The 22,442-nt window shown below is 32.8% G+C and overlaps 2 protein-coding genes across 5 annotated transcripts; one reads left to right on the plus strand and one right to left on the minus strand.

Annotated features, from left to right (window-relative positions):
* The first annotated feature begins 158 nt into the window (after positions 1-158).
* On the plus strand, positions 159-14,689 carry MBD-like (methyl-CpG-binding domain protein 2). Of its 4 annotated transcripts, XM_088237437.1 has the most exons (6): positions 159-305; positions 828-1,001; positions 7,213-7,362; positions 11,787-11,955; positions 12,769-12,913; positions 14,431-14,689. In XM_088237437.1, exons 2-6 carry the CDS (start codon positions 961-963, stop codon positions 14,598-14,600), a joined length of 675 nt encoding a protein of 224 aa, XP_088093563.1. In that variant the 5' UTR covers positions 159-305; positions 828-960; the 3' UTR covers positions 14,601-14,689. The 4 variants fall into 4 exon arrangements, with proteins under 4 accessions (XP_088093563.1, XP_088093565.1, XP_088093562.1 ...); XM_088237439.1 differs by lacking the exon at positions 7,213-7,362; XM_088237436.1 differs by lacking the exons at positions 159-305; positions 828-1,001 and adding an exon at positions 2,791-3,106.
* A 1,397-nt stretch (positions 14,690-16,086) lies between these two features.
* On the minus strand, positions 16,087-18,846 carry PIG-V (phosphatidylinositol glycan anchor biosynthesis class V). The gene is made up of 2 exons (XM_088237427.1): positions 18,709-18,846; positions 16,087-18,387 (listed from the first exon to the last, which is right to left on the minus strand). Exon 2 carries the CDS (start codon positions 18,316-18,318, stop codon positions 16,708-16,710), a length of 1,611 nt encoding a protein of 536 aa, XP_088093553.1. The 5' UTR covers positions 18,319-18,387; positions 18,709-18,846; the 3' UTR covers positions 16,087-16,707.
* Between the last annotated feature and the right edge of the window lie 3,596 nt (positions 18,847-22,442).

Raw genomic sequence — 22,442 nt, forward strand, 5'->3', positions numbered from 1 at the left:
ATAACAAAACATTTTACCAATCCAATGCATGTGGTCTGTTATAGCAGACACATTTTAAAAAATATGTTCTAAATGAGAGAAAGGGAGCCAAAAAAAAATTCGTAGGTACGGTCCTCATTTTTTGTTTTGTAGTCAATTTTAGAATTTTACGATGCTCATTTTTTACGTACGCGGCCAGTATTGCTTCGAACTGTCAAACGCTCTGTCGGTATTTTGATGATTGCTTAACGTATTGTGCTAACTTGTGCCATGAAAGGATGTTCAAATAGAACAGGAAAAGGGAGAAAACGCTTCAGTTATCACGGGTATTTATCAAATATTATACATTGTCACATTAACACGTTTTTTGGCAGTTTTCAACATAAATGCACCACTACTTTTTTACTATCATTTGAGCAATTATTATAGCATTTGCTTCTGTGTAATTCAAATACTTTATACATTGGATTTATGTAATTTAAATAATTTTTTTCAATTGTTTAAATCCAAATATTTCTCTAAATGTTCAAGACATGCTAACTCGACGACCTTTTACCGAGTCAACCGACATCTGGAAATAATTCTTTCTCTTTTTATTTCACTGAAAGAATGTGCAATTGTCATTTATTTAACATAACTAAAAGAGATGACAATACATCTGCGCCAATTTTAAATGATATTTTTTATGACCACGTTTTGGGGCGGCTCTTATAATTAAGACTGCCAGGGCTGTGCATTACTTTAAAATATTACGTATTCACTTAAATGTTATTTATTAGTGTAATCATTTTATTTTTAAATTTATAAGCATAATATGGTTAATTAAGGTTTTTTTTTATTCCCGATAGATAAAATAAGGCGGAATAAATAGATTCATACGACAGGGTGGAACAATTGTCCCCTGAAAATAACAATTTAATGTGTTCCAACCACTTTCTATCCATTAATAAAAGACAAAAAAAAAATTGGTACGCGTAATAAATGGTGCCGTGCCGTGTTTTCGAAAACCTAACTCTCTATGGGTAAATATACATTTATTTCATATTTATATACCATAAAGTCCGAAACGTGTGAAATCGAAGATATAGTGCACTGGAGCAGATCCCGTAGAAAATTCTGAAGAGACCACATAGATAGAATGAGCAGCGATAGACTGGTGTCTATATTAGCCAAAGAATTACCTCCCGGACGGCACCCACCTTGAAGACCCCCTAAGCCTAAGCGATGGAACGATAGTTATGCCTCATCACGGGAGACTGGAGTAGTTTAAGTAAAACAGATCGTACAAACAATAAAAAAGTAAAAAGGTTTTTTTTAAATAAAATGGCGTTGCATGTAATAAAGTTATATTTAAATATTATCTGATGACAGGGTTGACTCTTTATCAGAGAGAAAACAGGCGTTTCCTCAATTATTTTACATCTATGGTTATTTTCAATTGATTTTTCTCAGCATTCTGTAATGGTTTGTTAGTTTGTTTATCAGTAGTCTGTGGTTTGTTTGCATCTTGCATCCATATATATTGTAATTAGAGATGAAAATAATCGACTAAATTTACTAATCGAATGAAGGAAATAATCGAATTGATCATTCGAATGAATAATTTATTTCCGGTATACCATAGACGATAGACACAGAAATTTATTCAAAGACAAACTCCGTTTTTCGGGAGAAATATCCATGCTTTGGGAATGTTAGGTACTTTTTTTCCTTTATAAGAAAAAGAGCCTTCTACCAAAATGTGATAACATCGGCCAAAAAGAAGTGACATAGATTTACAAATTAAAATTAAAAACAACACAAATATAAAGGAATAACAATATGAACACAAGCAAAAAACGCCCATTACGTAATAAGTAATAACGAATTAGTTGGCGATGAAAGTAGTCGGCGTAAAGCTCGCCCATTGGTCCATTTGTAGTCGAATGAATTTTACGCACACCTATTGGTCTATTTGTAGTCGAGTGAATTCATTAGTTTGAAAATTACTAATTCATTCGATAGTCGGCGTGAGACTCGCCCATTGGTCTATTTGTAGTTGAATTAATTTAACGCACGCCTATTGGTCTATTTGTAGTCGAGCGAATTCATTAGTTTGGAAATTACTAATTCATTCGATAGTCGGCGCAAAGCTCGCCCATTGGTCTATTTGTAGTCGGTTGAATTCATTCTTCTTCTTCTTCTTCGTATTTTCATGGCCTTTTCACATCTCAACTTGGGTGTTCTGGCCAGTGTCGAGTATTTTTTTTTTTTTTTTTTACATATATACACATGTGTTAGTAATATAATATGTACAAGTTAGTATGTTAGTATTCAATTTAATATATACATATAATAATAAAACATATTTACAGCTTTACACCATTTACAACTAGATATTTATGTAGGATTTTAAATACACGTTTATTGGGTGGGGACAGGAGAGTTAGAATATGAATAGGGAATGGGATATTTATATCAGAGAGGTCGGATAGGAAATCAGGATAACAATCATTTATGGGGCATCCAAAAAAAAATATGGTTTAAATGTTCCTCATCTAGCTGACATTCGCAAATGGCAGAGTCCCGGACATGGATTCTGAACAGGTGAGAACCATTGCAGCAGTGCCCAATGCGCATTCTGCATATGGAGGATGTCTCAAACTTGTTCAGAATCACTTTGGAAAACCAAGGCTTTTCTGTTACATTTAGTTTCAGTTGGAAAAGATGTTTACCCTTGGCTTGGGAGGAGGCTACCCAATATTCTGAGTGAATTCATTCGACTACATTACTGCATTCGGGCTTTCAGTCGACTACATTTAATAATCGAATGTAGTCGACTACTTTCATTCGACTACTTGCATCGGTAATTGTAATCTGTGGTTTGGGTTTGTTCAGATCTTAAGTCTCGTATTTTCTAAGTTTTCAATTGATTTTATCTTACTTCATCAAATACATTAATACAAATATTTTTTATACAAGCATTTGATCTGCACTCACTTTAAGTTTTATATTATTCAATAGTTATGAGTGTTTCCATTGAAAAGAAAAAGACAGATTGTGCTGCATTGCCAAAAGGATGGCAAAGGGAAGAAGTTTTACGAAAATCTGGTTTATCTGCAGGGAAAGTAGATGTTTATTACTACAGGTAATACCTACATGTTTTGAAGCATTAATTTATAATTTACTTGTACCTTTGAAATTTACGGGCCAACAAGGTAATTTACAGATAGTTTGCATGGTATCAACAAAGTTATTCTTTATAAGTATTCATGAAAGTTCTTTTGGTTTGCTTGTGGATAGTCATAAATTTTACAATATTTGAACATAATTGTGCTGTGTCTTTCTATATATTATTAATATACTCGATCCACTTTTGAGTAACTTGCAAAGAGTTTGGTATTTGTGTTCTTTTTTTAGTCATAAGAAGGTGCATGAGAGTTAATATTAATACAAAAATATTATGTGTATAAATATTGTATGTAAGAACCCTTTGACTTTGCCCAGCGCAGACTTCGTTAAGCCCAGCGTAAATGAAAATCTATTATTATAACATGTTACAGATCTCCGAGGCCCCGTGGAACATAAATTTTTAATCATAACTGACAAAATAAAAGAAAATGAATTTAGTATAAAAACTGCCCCGCTTTTCATATATTCAAAATGTATTTATGATTTAATCATACTTATTCCCCTGCAAGTAGATAGCAATATTAGGATGACACCAATATACTGTTAAATTACCTAATTTGATTATTTTTTTTAACGCCTGTTTTATAAATAACACAATCCAAAGTCCAATTGTCTTATATATCAATAATGAGTGTTTGATTTTCTGTCCTTCTCCGTAGTGCAATAGTGAACACATTTTATGACCATGTAAAGTGTCCTCCGCATCGGCTACCCCAGTGAGGACGCATTATTTTCTGTTTTATTAAAAAAAGTAAAAATCAGTGATTCAGTTGATGTTGATTGATGCATAAAATTTCTGTTTGATTCCCAAACAGTTCACATCGTAATGCTTTATTTAAAAAATAATATTTGTATGTATTTTCGTTCTTTTATATAAGGTCAAATGGGGCAAGAGTAACTACTGGGCTAGAGAAACAAAAGCTCGCCCATCAAAATCTATAGAATTAAGGGCCTATTTGTTCAGTCGGTCAGACAGAGAGATGCGTCGATGTTCCAGAATTGAAACAAAGATGTTACTAGTTAGATCGGGTTATGGTCCTGTGGCTAGTGTCTCGGACTCACGGACCAAAGGTCTGTGGTTCGAATCCCACTCTACCCCAACTTGATTCCATTTTCTAATAGTGAGTTATTTACAACTCGTTGAAAATGGCCCTCAAAATTAAATATTTGGGTAAATCATAAGAACGCAAATATTTCTTTTTTAATAACAAAAAAAAAAAAAAAACTATTGCTCTACAATTTTTTTGAAAAAGATGAATAATTTTTGACATTCCTTTTGTCTCAACAAAAGCTCCTTTTCTTGCTCATTTGAGTGATTGAACGTACAAATTTAATTGGCGGTTATTCTAGAAAGGAGATAATATCTATATATTGATTTTATTAAGAGATAACTTGCTATGATACTCGTATGTCAAGAGCAGGGCAAAGAAACAGTCACCAAGAACATAATAACACTATGTTCTTGGTGCAAAAAGTAGCTTTATATAAAATAATAATAAATATGCTTTCATTCTATGGTAAATTAAAAAATAATCTGGACACAGAGAGCGTTTTATTTGAATTCACAAAAAATGTATGACTCTTATTCCAACTGACCTTATTAGATTTCTTATATATTTAAATTTTATAGTGATTACGCTTTTATTGCATATTTTATAGTGATTAATTGGAAAACAAAATAATCCTGAATCTACAGACTTCTTTAATTTATTAAGATTGTGATTTATGGTATCCCCCTTTTTTTAATAAAATGATAAGCTGTGTTGGGAAAAAAATATTTAAATAATAAAGTTGTTGGTTTGGTAAAGAAATAATCATCATCATCACCCAGTGGTACTCCAACTGCAGTGTATCTCGATCATTTGATACATGGAGGTAAGATGATCAGTCTCACTCTTCAAATCCAGTTCAGGGACTATGTCTTTTTAATAACTACATATTTTATGTCGACCTTGCCGGTAATTGAACCTGGGATCTCAAGCATTGTAGGCATAAAGTCTAACCAATCACGAGGCAGACTAAACTCCGTAAACCTCCATATCTGGATGGATGAAACAGTTCTGCTTGTGAAACAAACCAAAACTCTTGACGGGTGTTTTCCAGTCGATGGCTACTCTCATGTAAAAGTCCTGCAGAAGAAACTTGAAGAGAGATGAGTCCGCCTTGTAGTGTAGTTCTTGGCGCGTACAACTACCATGCTCGAGGTCCCAGGTTTAATTCCTGGCAACATTGACTTTCAATTTTGTCAAAGAGGGAGTTTTACACTGCAGTATCATTGTTTGTTTTTTTTTTTTGTTTTCGACTCGATGGCTCCTTTCAGGTAAAAATCCCAGATAAGGATATCGAGTGGAGATAAGTTGTGAAGTGGTTGGCACATTCACCTACCATTCTTAAGGTCCTGGGTTCAATCCCTGGCAGGGTGGACTTGAAACTTTATTTTAAAGGTTGTTTATACTGCAATATTTCAGCGTTTTTCTCAGTCAGAAGCGTAAGGCTGATCATCTTATCTTCATGTAACAGATGACCGAAATACATTGCATTTGGTTTACAAATGCAGTGCCATATGCACCACTGGGTGTGAGAAAGAAAACAATGAATTTATTGTTTCTAGACTAGCACCTAAAGCATAAGACTGATCATTATCATCATCATTCCCTTCTGAACCTAATGGTTCATAGGGCACTCCATTGGTACATGAATTGCAGCATATCTTCGCAGCTATTATTTACTGTACTATAAATGAGCAACAATCAGATCTTGATATATTTCACAGCTCGGTTGGCAGTACAAAAAGAAGTTAAAGTTAAAGAAGTTTTGTAAAAATTTATAAAACAAATAACTTTCAAAGCCATTAATGAGGTTCTAAAATAATCATCCTATGTATGTGTGTATATTCGGCGCCGTGGCACTGGAAACTGGCGTCGCGGGTTCGATTCCCACCAGTTGCGAGATCTAAGAATTTTTTTTTCTCAATTGGTCTGGATGTTGTGGTGTATTTTTTATTACCTCCTTCCATATCCCCTCTATCTCACCTGCTGACAAACCTTAAAATAGAGGCTTAACGGTTTATTCCTAAAAAAATAAAAAATATGAGTACTTACACTTTTACGTATTTTTTAATTTGTTAACAATTTTTTAAATAATTTTAGATCGATCGATAAGGTGGTTGATAGGTTGCCTCATTAAGGTTTTTAAAAAAACAGATCATTTTTAATAATTATTCTTCTATAAGTCCACCTATATTCACTACACATTGTCACATACATACATACATTACTCACACACCCATACACACAGACGCATATATATACTCACCTTCATTAACATGTACAATAATAAAACTGATACACTAAAACAAGTATAATTATTATAATAAAAGTTGAGTAATGTTAATGTAATTGAGACATATTTTATATGTGTATTAATACCGCCATATGAAACCATTGTATAAATTCTAATTATAGAAACAAAACATATTAATGTTTTGTTTTTTGAGAAAAACAAAATAAAAACATGAAGGTAAGATGATCAGTCTTACGCTTCAGGTGCCATTTTTGAAACTATGAAGTATTCTAGTGTAAAAACACATTTTTAAATAAATATTTCATGTCGACTATGTTGGAAATCGAAGACGAGACCTCTTGCATAGTAAGCATACACGCCGACATCTTAACTTTATTTAACATGATCAAGATATGTTGCACTTTGTGTACTAATGCGATGCCCCATGCACTAACGAGTATGAATTCTCTCTGGCAAACATCCGTCCACAAGAACAGTGGGTGAAGAGAGTATGATGATGATGTAAAACCAAATTAAATGACTTTTTATGTATAAATATGTCAATTATTACTAAGTTTCCTAATTTTGTACATGTGCTATTGTCTTATTGTTCTGTTTTTATGTATTCAAAATACAGTTAATTAGATGTACATGCATCAGCTTAAAGCTGCTAGTGTACGTGAGAATAATACTAACTGGTGAGCTTTGTAGCCGGTTTTTTTTAACAAAATGCATACAATTAAGCAAAGTTGGATATGAAGGGTGTGGTTTCCTTGACAGTCCATCCGGTAAGAAGTTCCGCAGTAAGCCTCAGCTGGCGCGCTACCTCGGAGACAGCCTGGACCTGGCTTGCTTTGACTTCCAGCAGGGGAAACTAAACAGCCAGCTACTCCGCAAACGGAAACCGCGTGGCACACAATTTGATTACAGGTTTATTGTAGTCGGCCTCATTTTCCTTCATTTTGCTATTATTTCATAAACCTGTGCTTCCCCATACAAATATAATATCATCGGAACCACTATGTTTAAATAGAATAGCAAAAACAAATATTTCTCTATTTAGACTCGTTAACATCTACAGGAGTGATATTATTTACACTTATTAACAAACTATAGTTGAAATTTTGTCCAAACATATTTAATTACAAATACTTCTCACTTAACATCCATAATTTATCATAAACTGTTTTGTAAATTCTGCTTTTCTTTGGTTGTATGCAAATAATTGTTTGTCATAATTTAATTCATTATTGTGTACCATATTCCATATTGTCGACCTCGGGGTGTAGTGGTCAGCGCATTTGCCTGTCACGCAAGAGGTCTCGGGTTCGATTCCTGGCATGGTTGACATGAAATATTTATTTAAATGGGTGTTTTTACACTAGAATATTTCATAGTCCCTAGACATAAGACTGATCATCTTACCTTCATGTAACAAAAAATGATCAAGATAAGTTGCGATTGGTGTACCAATGCAATGCCCTATGCACCATTAGGTGTGAAAATGAGAATGATATTCCGTATGGGATGGTCCGATGTCGCGCTCAAAATATACAATTTGGAGTGATGCGTGAAAGTACTACAAATATTGGCGACCTCCATGGTGTAATGGCTGAGATGCTTGATTCACACAGGGAAGGTTCCGGATTCCATTCCTGGTGAGAGCTCCAAAAAAAAAAGTTTCTGAAACCTGGGTGATTTGTGCTTTAATTCTGCATTCTAATAATTCATTTAAAAAATCGTATACATAATATGAGTCGTTCACTTCCAAGACTACATAATGAATATCCAACAAAACCCAGAAATCACAAAAAAACATTTCAATTTATAGTGGAGTTTCAAAGACAATATTTTGAGTATATCCAAATGTCTGTAGACAAGCTGGATTTTACTCCCTAGGGAGATATGAAGATCTAAATTTATTGCAACAGAGAGGGAAAACTTTTTTGAGAACAGAATACGAAAGTCTAGGAGATGAGCAAATGTGGATATTTAAACTCAGGCAAAATGGTGAATGTTACGCGGTGCCCTATGCATCGCTGAGTGTGGATGGGGAAATGAAAATAAAATATTTTTTACTTATACTTTACAGAATAAATAAATATACAGGCAATCAAAATCATATTTGAAATCCTAAGCGGTTGTTAAATGAGGAGTACTTGTAATTATTAACTATCCAAAATATCTTATATCATCAACAGTAGTTGATAGAATATGTTTTGGAATTGTTGTGTAATATCTTCGATGGGCGGATATAAAAGTATAACTTTTCAGGAGAGCAAAAAACATTATTATGAACCCAATTATTTAGCTACGGAAGTCATATTATGCGAAATGGGTTTTTATTTAAAGATCATTATTTCATCTGTGTAACCACATTCGAGTAATTTGTACAAATAACAAACAGAGTTGTTTATTTATGTTTTGAGTAGTGGTATAAGTGTTGATACAGGCATACACGAGGAACATTTTCTCATATTAATTGTAAAATTAGCAAAAATACAGTTATACTGTTAAGCCCATTATAGATACATAAAGATGCTGCTACTATTTGGCCATTTGCTCCACATAACTTATTGTAATGACACTCCTGTAGATAATAATAGTTTGGATTATTGTAATAGAACTTAAGTTTATTAGTTTGTATTAATTTGAGTCCGTGTTTAATTTTTAGATACTGTTTACATGTTTTTTGTTAATTGATTTAACAGTATTTAATAAGTACAACGTTTATGACACCATTTGCATTCAAACATTATCCCATTTTAAATAAAATTTACTGTTATTTCAAAGTTTTATTTATTTATGTGTACATGAAAATCATATAAATAAAAATTGGTGTAATGGCCAGCGCGTTTGCCTACCATTCAAGAGGTCTCGGGTTCGATTCCCGACATGGTTGATATAAAATATTTGTTTAAAAGGGTGTTTTCACACTAGAATATTTCATAGTCCCTGGACTGGTACCTGAAGCGTTAGACTGATCATCTTACCTTCACGTAACAAAAATGATCAAGATACGCCGCGATTGGTGTACCAATGCAGTGCCCTATGCATCATTGTGTGCGGAAAGGGAATGATTATGAAGAAAGTGCATATTAAAATGTTTAAATTATGATACATTTTCTTCTCATAATAGATAGATAGCACGAGAAAAACTTGTCTATGTTTTTACTGCTTTTACGGTGACGTAAGTGATATTTTACTAAGGGCAAAATTATTGTTTAAATCATATGATACATATATTTTTACGCATTATGATGGATATGCAAATTGTGTATCAGATTATTTTTAATTTAGAACTTATTTATTGCACTTCACATGCATTATTTAAAGTCCTTACATCCCATTTAATAATCCACAAGTACTTATGTTAAATTAAATTTATATGACAAGTTTGCCCTTTCAAACTTATCCCAAATAAAATTTTTAGAAAGAATTTTAGTTTAATAGTACAAATATTGTATGAATACTAACAAAACGATCGCCTGTGAAATATTTGTTTTTGAATCGATGTTCCACGCATTTTGTATTTTTTTTGCTATTTTGCCAGTTGCATTATTTTTCTTCAGATTTAATTTTTGCTTGAAATATATAAAAATCTGTCAAAATAAAAAAGCATCGCTCTTCTTACTAGATCTCAATAAACACCCATTTGTCGCTTTGTGGATGGGATTGTCCTTAAATTATCACCCCTTTATCAAAATTTATTTTATTAACTTATTTTTGATATCTATAAAATAATTTAAACATTATGTACATTATGGAAATTTGTAACATTCTTCATACTGAATAACTTTGATTTTGTAATAGAACTTGTCAGACTGCAGATACAGAATAATTGAATGAAAAATTAAGATTTTTTTTCACTATCCGCTTTTTGTCATCTTATATTTTTAATTTAAATTTGAATATTAATAATACCAATGGCTTCTGTTTCACGAAAATCTAAATCGGCTTGCTTAATCTAATTTTTAACAATTTATTGTCTTAATTATAATATGTATTTTTCTACCCCATTAATTAATATTGATTACTAAAGTTTTGGATGGATGGATAACTAAAAGTTGTCCAAGCTAAAAGCCCTAAAAAAATATTCCCCAATTAGATGCATTTACATTTTTCTCAAACATATATATATATATTTTTTTAAATATTTGAAGCACTAAGTTTGTGGTTATTCATTATAATAAAATAAATATAAAACAGCTTAGTTTTTAACCACTTATTTTAAGTCCACTCCTGTCTAGTTTTAAAGATTGTATCAATCTCACTTCACTTTACCCATCTTAAGAACAACAAAGTTGTCTCATATTTATTATATTACAAATTATTTTGTTTTTAACCCCATTGCATGAGTATAGTCTATAGCATCCGCAAGAAGTATGATGGTCTCATGACATCCCAGAGTAAAACTATTGGCGTACATATTGTGTTCTGTTTTGTATGAAATTAAATTTGAAAGTTGGTTGAAGGGGGAATCGGAGAACATCTTGAGATACTTTCTGCTATGCTCATTTATTTATTATTTGTAGTCTCTGCTGTGGTCTCGGTGTTGTGGAAATATTAATTAACAAGTCTTCACAGTGGAACTCGGCCCTGAACTTTTGCCGAGTTGTATTTCAAAGTGGATTTCTGCATGATTCACTCCATTTAGAATACTAAACCCATTGGCTTATAATCTTCTAGAACTAACTGCAAGATTAAAACAACCTGTAATGATTGACCCCATTTTTAATATTTAAATATTAAATGTGTTTTAGAAATATTCAATTCTCAAAAAACATTTTTCATAAAATTAAATTTAGGGCAGTCAGATTGTATTTTTTGTAAAAAAACTTAATTAAAATTCATATCCCACTGAACACATATTATCAGATGTATTTTATTGTACTGTAAAGCTTTAGTAATATTAAATTTATTTTCACGCCTTGATAAAATAGTGTTTAAAAATTGGTCAACATTCATTTGAAAATTGGGTGATTTTACACAAAATACAGTAAAATTATTAATCATGGAAAATCTGTGCTTGAAACATTAGTTTCATTATATTGTTTGCTACCAAAAATGTATCAGTCTAGCCACTAAAAGCCTTATTTGTAAAAAAAATATGATTTTATTTACACTTAAAATATTTTCTTGCTTAAAATATGGAGAACTTATTATTAATGAAATAAAACCAGTAAATTAAATGTTCATATTATATTCTGGTATGCTTTATACATACGTTCACAAATAACTAAAAAATTTGCTCTCATATAGTTCAAAGTATATCAGCAAAATAATTTTATAGAATGTCATAATTGCATGTCTGTCCTAAATATTCTAATGTTATTTTTGAATTTTCATGAAAGCCGCGGTGTACGTTCAGACGCATCACTAGTCCCTCCGATCAGGCAAACTGCTTCCATATTCAAACAGCCGGTTACCGTTCACAAAACACAAGAGAGTAAAGTTAAAACAGATTTTAAACACGGACCACAAGATAAACCAAAGCAGCTCTTCTGGGAAAAGAGACTGGAGGTATGTATGGTTTGATGTATTATTCATTGTTAAAATAAAAATATATTTGTGTTTTTTTATAAATATATATATATATATAAACCTCATTGTTAGTAAATTATTTATTTATCATCGCTTCCCTTTTTACATTCAGTGGTGCATAAGGCACTACATTGGTAAACCAAATTCAGCATTATTCGATCATCTGTTACATGAAGGTTAGGTGATCGTCTTACGCTTCAGGTCCTAGTCCAGGAACAATAAAATATCGCAGCCCAAACCTTAAAAAACCTTAAAAATCAGTATTTCACGTCCATCCTGCCTGGGACCGAACTCAGGACCTCAAAAATGGTAGGCGAATGCGCCAACCACTACACAACGAGGCGGACTTATCTCTACTTGATTTCCTTAATCAATCAATTACTGTAAAATGTTTTAGTTATTTACAAAAAAGTTTTTTTTTATCCAACTAATCGCTTTTACCTAAATGAGCATCTTCAGAATAGTTTCTTTCACAAAAAAATTATTAGACATAATATGTACAATGTGTTTTACAATGTACAATGTGTTTTAATTGATCATAAAATATTTTAATCAATTAAGTATTAATATATGTACCTTAGAGCATAAACGTCCACATAAGAGTCCACTTTTTGCCATTTTGAAGTTAAAAATGCAAAAAAAGTTTTTTTTCTGAATAATATTTGAAAAAAATATAAATATACTTTTTAAATAAATATTCTAGTAGAGAAAGTCACATATCATTGATTATCTGAGTATTGTGAAAATGTTTCAAATAAAAGTTTAATTTTCACTTCTGAAATATGTGTTTAGGGTTTGACTGCCTGCGATTCTTGGGGAGTACTGGGCGGCGCTTCACTACCCAGGGGCATCAAGTCCATGGGACCACACAGCAGCGAGGCCACCACCATTCAGGCTCTGGCCACAGCTCTGCACGTCACTCCTCAGCCTGTTACAGGTACCACACAATCAGTTCTCCCCCAGGCAGTTATTGGTCAAAATGTGCTGATTGATAGATAGATTACAATTTTGCCTTCAGCAACAAATTTATTTCTTAAAACATGCATTTGATAACAAATAAAATTATTTGATGACAGATCTATCGATTTGTAAACTAGACTATTTTTTCAACGTAAAAGACACCTCAATTATTAGTGATTAGACTTTTTTTATACTATGGATAAAGAAACAGATTTAAATAGCTTTGATGTGTAGCATATTTAGATCTTATAACTCCCTAGGGAAGAAACCCACCCTTTCAACAAACATTTGGAAGTTGAGAAAATGTGGATGTTTAAACATAGGCAGAATTTATTTATATTTATTTATTAAAAGCATACAAAAATTAACATATAAATTATCAAGTCCTACTAAACTGCATAAAATGCAGTTCGTCAAAAGGTTCTTATAGTTAAGTTCTAATATATATACATAATCTTATCTCTTAAATTCTATAAACATATAAAAACTCTTATTACTATGGAAAAAAATATGTACATCAAAAATAAAAAAATGTCCAAATTAAAAAGAAAAACACGATGTTACACAGTGTGTAAAGTGGCCACTTAAACTAGCCAAGTACAGGTCACAAGCCCTGTAAATGTCTAGACTTCTATATTCCCTTTTCAAAAATGTTTTCCCTCTCTGTTGCAATCAACTTTAGATATAGCAAATACTTTTTTTTTTTTAAATATCAACAAACATTTATGTTTTAATATTGCACTTTTTTTAATTGTTGGTATCTATGGTATTCTTCCTGTAAGTAACCTTTAATTTATTTTTTTTCATGTTTATTCACTCACAGGCCAATTATATATTTATTTGGTTGCCTACTTAACGAGGCATTAGATTCTCGACATCCTGGATGTGTTTCCTCAATAGTTCATGTCTGAGGCCTAGAGGCTTTTTGAGGACACCAATGTTTTAACTAGGCAGCAGAGATGGAATGATGAGCCTATGTTTGGAAACAAACCATTTTGATCGAAATAAAATAAATTTAAAAAATATATTGTTAAATAAATCTCCTGCATCCAGGCAGATGAGGAATATAGTTCTGTGTGTGAAATAGAACCAGAACCCTAGACGAGTGCTTTCGACTCGGTGGCTGCTCTCAGGTAAAAGTCCTGAATAAGAAAATCGAGTGGAGATAAGTCCGTTTTATTGTGTAGTGATTGGCGCGTTTGCCTAGCTACATTATTAAGTTCCTGGGTTCAATTCCTGAGAAGGGTGGACATGAAATATTGATTTTAAAGTTTGTGCAAACTGCAATATTTCATTGTTCTTGAACCGATCCACTTACCTTCATTTGACTGATGATCAAAATACGTTGCATTTGATTTACAGTGCTCTATGCACCACTGGGTGTGGGTAGGAAAAATATGATAATAGTAGCATTTTTCTTATATAGCTACTATTTAAATAAATGACAAAAAATTATTCCCAATTAATCTACCTCTATTTATATTATTTCCACAGGTCAAACGGGATCTAAGACAGCAATAGCACAGAATCCAGGAGTGTTCCTGAACCCGGAGCAACCCCTGGTACAGGCCGTTAGTGTAGCGGAGGAAGATATTCGCCGCCAGGAAGAAAGAGTCAACCGAGCTCGCAGAAAACTTCAAGAGGCGCTCAATGCTTGTGCTTAGTGTCAAATATTAAACTCTCTCTAGGTCTATTTATGCAATATACTCATAATGTATTCTTAATTTTTAAGATAATATAATTTTTTCTATGATTCACTTGTTTTATTCTCAATATTTTTTTTTAAATGAATTTTTCACGGCCATAAGGCTTTTACATTCAAAAAAGTAATTATATAAAACACAAAAAAATAAACATAAAATTTTAAAATACAATATAAAGAAACAAAAGATAGAACAGTGTGGGATACAAAAAATATAAAGAAGCTGTAAAAGAGAGAAAAATTTGCATAAGATGGTAAAAATTAGATAAACAAATAAAATACAAACATAATATGAAAGAAATACAGTTTAAAGCAGCTACGTACATAATATTAGAATACAATATAAACAGAATATTTTCTTCTATTTGATATTGAACATATACATAATTTTTTTTAATTTACAAGACTCACGAAAGACATCAATGTTTTTAGCATATTAGTTCGCAAGTACATGCATCTTTACTACTGGTGAATTCGCGCTGTAATTGGTCAATGATGGACCACAGTAGAACAGAGTATTACATGTAAATAATTGAAGCAATTGCCTATGGATATTAATTACTTTTTTATGATTTAAAATCTCTCATTTTTTGCATGGGTAATGATTACACAGCACCGTAACGCTCGGACGTTTTTGGGACAGTAGGGAAAGGTTAAACTCATTTTTGTCTGTTCAAAGTAGTTTTTTCAACAAAAAAAAATTTAATCGGATGTTTTTGTTTATTTTTTTCTGTAGTTGTATTTATTATTTTTTTTTATTGATAGGATTTAAATATATTTTATTGAATATATGAAAAGTGTCCAACAAATAAAGTTTTCATTATTCTTTTCGCTTTCCTGTAAAATTAGAACGTAGAACCTAATTTTTTAAATATATGTATAGATTGTAGGGATAATAAAGTTTCGTACCTTTGGCTAAGATTGATAAAGCAGCACTGTGTAGAAAACTGTCATTCAGTACTTGTTAACTATGACAACAACGAACAGGCCATGCCTTTGTGGGATTTTTTGTTTACTATTAATATGTATTTCATTGCTATGTAATTATGCTTTTTTTTTTAGTACTCTGTTTTATCACTTACGTTTATTGTAAAAAAACAAAAAAGTTTAAATTAAAAAAAACTATGAGTAAATTTATAACGCATAGAACGTTCTGTTTCCATTGGAACATCTGAATAAAAAGTATATAGAAACACTCTTCTGCTAAAATGGAATGTTCTGTAAATAAATTTAATCCATCCATCGATCACTTTCCGAGATTTGCGGCCACAAACACACAGAACCTAAATGTATAAATATATGTATATAGATTACTGTATTTTTCGGACCATAAGATGTGCTTCTTTAGCTCTGAAAATTCAAACAAAAATTGGGGTGCATTTTATGGTCCAATGCGTCTTATCGTCTGCAAAATACAGTACATTTTATGCAGAAGTAAAAACACTTAGTAAGTTCTTGAATTTCATTGTATTATTGATAAAACTTACATATTAAATATCACAAAATTATGATGAACACAAAATGTTTTGGAATAATGTAACAAATACATTAGATAATTAATAATTCTTAGTCGGTATGATATGAATTCAGATAAACGGTGTAATGTTAGATTTGAGTCCCAAAATTGTTAACCATTAAAAATAATGTGAGGTGGATATTGTGATCTTTATTTTAGCCTTGGCTTTTGTACAATAATAATAGATGACTAGAGTTATACTTTCTTAATGTGCATAAAGTACCTTAGATACTCCACCCTCTCAATAAATTAACAAGTATACATAATTAAATTGTGCATTGGAATGGCGGTTTGTACTAGAAGATATGATAAAAGAAAGCAATTTGATGCATGCACTCTGTGCCGTGTTTCGAATTATGGATGTGAAAAACTTTTATTAATCTACAGGTTAAAATTTCCATCCTAATTAAATTGTAAGGCTTTGGTATTTTGCTAATAAATAGTTATAAAATCACAAAGCTTATTCCAGCTTCTATAAAATTGCATTATTTCGAAGTATACTAAGGCTACGATTGTTCTAATTGACTTGACTCGACAACATTCCAATTCGACTTCATGTCCAAGGATAAAAATTGCAAAAACATACTGTTCCTATAAAGTAATAACCTAGGAAATATAGTTTAGTCAGTTTAAAATTTACATCGGGGAAGTTTTTGGATAAAACAAATGTTCTCCATTTGCTACACATATTACCGATACCTTCCAGATTTGCAATGGCGAAGTAATCGCCTGAAATTCTACCCGAAGTTCCTATCTTTCTAAAGTGTTCGTTTATATGATTCTGCTCAGCCATTTTGGATGGGGTCGCTTTAATACCTAATGCCATGAACCAATACAGTAAAGGGCTGGCAGAGGCTAACATCCTCGTAGTAACTTGTACGTGAACAAACAACAAACAAAATAGAGCTAACGATAATCCGTGAATAATGTAAACAAACATATCTGGATCATAAGTATAGGTGCTAACGATCCTACTAGACCGTATACTCTTGGATGCGGCGCTATCATAACTCACTGTTCTTTGAAATCTAGCGACAGATATTCCCAGTTTGATGGAATGCTTAAAATGTTGGCGGAGAAATTGGTAGCAATTTGTAAATATAATGTAAAAGATAGGAGCCGCCAACAAGAAGTTCGGTATTTGCTTCCAATGGTAATACTTGAGAAATCCCACATTCCAGTAATGTTTTTGTACATAGGAATAAGCTATAGGAACGGAGCTATTGCACCACTCCCCTTTAGCCTGTCCCGGAAGGATCCATTCTCCTTCTATCAAATGCTGAGGTAAATTGTGCTCGTGGGGAATACAGAACTTAATGTAATTATATATCTGAATAAGGAGGAATGGCAGTACACTCAGGACTAAAGTTAAGACCAGGGCCATAATGGACGCCACCAGAGGCCACGACAACAGCGGGGTCAGTATTCTGTACTTTAATGTTCTATAACGATGAAATATTTCTGGAAGGGTTTTTTCAATCACATTTTTAAAGCTTGCGTATAGTATAAAACCTAAGTTAAGAATACCGTTGGACCTAGTCACTAAAGATAAACCGATTGGAACGCTACTTAGAATGTGAATATTGGTAAAGCGTAGAGTTTCTACCTCCGTACATCTCAGCATTCCTTGGAAGCTTAGCCACGCAAATAAACTTTCAGAGTATGGCGCTGTGAAAAATATACTCCCCGGATTTATGCTGTACAAAATGCAGGCTTTGTAAGCTAAACTTTCACTCTTCAATACTTTGTAACTTAACTTGTGCAGCGCGTCAGCGGATTTTACAAAGTAAATAATGTTTAAAATAGTGGCCGATATGATCAACAGGCTATGAAAATTAAGTAGACTTCCGAAGATATAAGATAAAATATTGGCTAGGTACCTTACGGTTAAAGGGAAGAGGGGGAAAAATGCTAAGCAGTTCTCGTAAGTGTATCCATACTGAGAAATGTGGAGGAAGTATTGCGCATCCCATCTCTTCAGACCGCCAAGCAGGGCGTCCACACAGCGGTCGAGCCACGACACACTGATGTCCGTGTCCACGGGACTGATGAACACGTGAGCATTGTGGTCCGGTATAAATAAGTTGAACACTGTTTGAATGCAAATTATGCCCACCCTGCTTAGAAAAGCAAACCAGAGAATCTTTTGCCGAGGTGTAAACATTCTTCTATCTTCAATGAGGAACTATAACATTTTGATCGGACACTTATCAATCAAAATCCATGTTTATTCCTGAAAAGGGGAGTTTTATTAAGTAAATGTTATTGTGTTTTATTTCATTGACTCATGATTATGTGAGAAATCTAGCTATACTAATTAATTTATTTTAAATAATACAAATATCTGGATATTATTATATATATTGAATAAAATAAATAACTTATTTTTATTTAAGATGATTTAACTATTTAAATGGCGCTATCGCCATTTTCGAGAATATCACTTTAAGGGCGCAGTCTTATTTTAAATAAACTCCGAGTTTGACTGTAGCTGTTCAAACAGTGCGGGTTCCCATAATACATAATTTTATATTTTGATAAAATGTTTAGTTACCTTCAACATGTTCAAATCTAGACATTGTTTCGATGTATAAATATACAACCATGTATTCATCATCACAACCTATATTATCATTATAATTTACAATCTCTCTTCAGTGATTATTGCAACGAAAGTTCATAGAATTAAAATATACTTCTGACAGAAACTAGAAACATCCAATTGACAATAGAAAAAAGGGAATATTTGACAATTAAAGTTGACTCGAAGGACTAGTTATTGTTCTACATTATCTCTGCTCGAAGGATGAGCATGCCACAGATCGAAAGCCCAAAATAAATTATTAAAGATATTATTGTCTATGCAATCATAGAGACCGTTTGTATTTCAAACATATATAACATCAATGTAACAATAGAAGGCTTTGTGATCATGTTTTGGTAAAAGGCCTTAGAACCTAAAGGAAAAAATCAAAAACAAATTTCAGTACTGTTTTCATGTCTTTCGTTTGATTAGAGTTATGACTGTCATTGTTTTTTCTTAACATAAACACGTGTGTTTTTAGTTCTTCCGTTACATGTGTGATTGAAATGTAAAAAAAACCATGACGCTTTTTGAAAAAAAAAAACAAATAATGCAAATCTTATCGTAAACATATGACTTTGGAAAACTTTTAAAAATTAAAACAGGTTTAGACTCAGACAAGACGATTGTAAAGGAGTAAAAAAAGACGCGGATGGTCCCAATTTTTCGAACGACTTTCCTCTTCGAGCACATTAAACTCGGTATAGACCTTGATACGAAAATTTAAAGGTTTTTACAATCTTCCAATTGAACGTGTGTCAGTTACACTTTAGTTGGATGACTTTCTTAATAATCTGTCCCCTTCTTGCTGTCCCAATACCCATGAAATTATTTGTTTTTCCGTTCCCTATTCCTATACTCCGCTTAATGCTCTCTTTTCTTCCACTGAACTGGAAAAGGTTTTCCTAAATTTAAATGACTTAGCTCCCGGTCCCGATGAAATTCCCTATTCCCGTATAAAATGTACAAATACCGCATCTCGTCATTTACTTTTAATAATATTCATGGTTAAATTTTTGATTCAGGTTGTATTCCGACTACTGGAAAGTGCAGTATCTCATTCCCATTTTCAAAGTTGATAAAAATCCACATATTGTCTCCTCATATATATACCAATTGCATTATCATCCTGTTTTCAAAAGATTCTGGAACATCTAGTTCTTCTTCTTAGTTTTTTATTGGATTTTTTCGCCACTAACTAGGGTGTTCTAGCCAGTGTCAAGTTTGAAATATACTTTTTTAATTATTTACACATGGTTAGTACTATACATACAAGTTACTGTGTTAGTATTTAATAGTACACACACTTTACATAATATATAACTTATTTACAACTTAATACCATTTATAGCTACATATTTACATAAAATATATGTTTATTGGGTGGGGATAAAAGAGTTAAATTATTATTAGGGAATAGGACGCTGATTTTGGAGAGGTCAGATAGGAACTCAGGATAACAATCATTTATGGGGCATCCAAAGAAAACATGATTCAGATCTTCCTCCTCGAGCTGACATTCGCACATGGCAGAGTCCCGGACATGGATTTTAAACAAATGAGAACTATTGCAACAATGTCCAATGCGCATTCTGCATATAGAAGATGTCTCAAATTTGTTCAGAATCACTTTGGAGAACCAAGGTTTTTCTGTTACATTTGGTTTCAATTAGAAAAGGTGTCTTCCCTTGGCTTTGGCCCTTTGTTGAAAGGCACTCAGGGAATCCGACAGGATAAGAAACTTGCTATATTGTGAGCTTAAAGCGTATTTGACAGCTTCTCGGATTGCGATACATTCCGCTGTAAATACGGATGCATTCTTGTGCAATTTGTACAACTTTTGAAAGTTGTCGTCTTCACAATATATGGCCGCACCCGTGTGGGTTGGCGAATCTGACCGAGATCCATCAGTGTAGATAATTCTTCAACCTATCCATCTTGATGACCGAATACGGTTGAATGTACACCGGGGTTGTAGGTGGCTTTCAACTCCAAATGTGAGTTCAATATTTGGGACGTATTTAGAAACTTTAAATGGAAAACGATAAAGGGGAAGAAGCTCTTTAGGGTTAATGTTAAATTCAAAAGATTTGTAAAAATTGAAGCTGTTGACAAGTAAAGGGAGTGGTTTATGGGACCAAAAAGATGATGACGTCACACTGTCAGAAAGGGATTTTACTTTTTTGAGGAGCAGGTAACTCTTTTGGACGGAGCATTTTAGCAAAAACCTATCCCCCAAATATTGTCTTCTCATTCTGAGTGGGGCATCATAGGCCTCTACCTGTAAAGCGTTAATTGGAGAGGGCTTCATTGCTCCGATGACTAGTCTCAGACTTTGGGATTGAATCCGGTCGAGTCTTTGGAGATTCTTTTTTGAACATGGTTCTAAAAAGAACGAGGCATAATCGAGATGGCTCCGGATATACGCAGTATAAAAAAGTCTCTGTATAAAAGGGTGGCTCCCCCACCATACTCGCGAGACTGCTCTTAACGTATTCAATCCGGCTTGACACTTGTTTACTATATGATTTATGTATGAGTTCCATGTAAGATGAGTGTCCAGAATTACTCCCAAGAACTTAATCTAGGTCGTAAAAGGGACTATCTCATCTCCATGCTGAATTTTTATGGTTGGGATTTTTTGCTGTCTACAGAAGGTTATGACATTACTTTTACCAGTCAACAGGTCTAAGCCATGATACACTAACCAATTCCTAATATTTTTCACACCTAAATTTAGTACATTTTCCAGATTCTTTGGGTCCTTCCCATATGCATACATGAAGAAGTCGTCCACGTACTGAAGCAAACTTGTCTCTGAGAGAACAATTCCGCTGATGTCATGCGTATAGATATTGAAGAGAATCGGGCTCAGGACAGAACCTTGAGGTAGTCCCTTGCTCAACTCTCTCTCCACCACAGCATGACCGCGAACACTGATTTCTACCTTTCTGGAGAGAATCAACTTTGCTATAAAAGGAGTGAGCTTTTGCGGGATTCCAATTCGTAGCATTTTAACTTCCATAATATGTATTATAACATTATCGTATGCTCCACTTATGGGAACATCTAGTTGAAAATCGGCTTGATTGGTTCGTTGAAAATAAATCGGATTATTCCAAATTTTCAATTTGGATTCAGGAGAGGAAAAAAAACGCGTGACAACCTTTTTGTTTTTGTTACAGACATCCAAATCACTTTAAATAATAAAAACATTCTAATAGCTTCCTTTCTGGATATAAGGAACATATAATAAAATCAAAATTCCGCTTCTCATTGAAAAACTCTCTTATTTGAATGTCTCCTCAAAAATTGGAAATTTAGTCAATAATCTTTTTCTTTGTAAAACCGATCTAAATCTAGATCCATTTGGGAAGGGCTTCCTCAAGGTAGTCCCTTGAGTATTCTTCTTTTAGGTATTTTTACGCATGATCTTTTTCACTGTTTTAGATATTCATATATTTTTTGACAATTTGCCGATAATTTCAACATTTATATTTCAGATTAACCATTTCTGTTGAACCAAATGAAATTATTGCTTGATCTGTTTGATTCCTAAATTACAAAAAGGAACTTATTTTGGCCCCTGATAAATGTAAAATTATGGTCTCTATGAGAAAAATCTCCCAATCTTTTGATTTAAAACTTTTGCATTCCACAAAATTAAATTTATGGGCACTCATTTCGATTCGAAATTAGCTTGG

The sequence above is a fragment of the Micrasema longulum genome, unplaced genomic scaffold (genome assembly GCF_059751315.1).
Source record: "Micrasema longulum isolate JH-2025_06_02 unplaced genomic scaffold, ASM5975131v1 h1tg001722l, whole genome shotgun sequence".
NCBI classification, from domain to species: Eukaryota; Metazoa; Arthropoda; class Insecta; order Trichoptera; family Brachycentridae; genus Micrasema; species Micrasema longulum.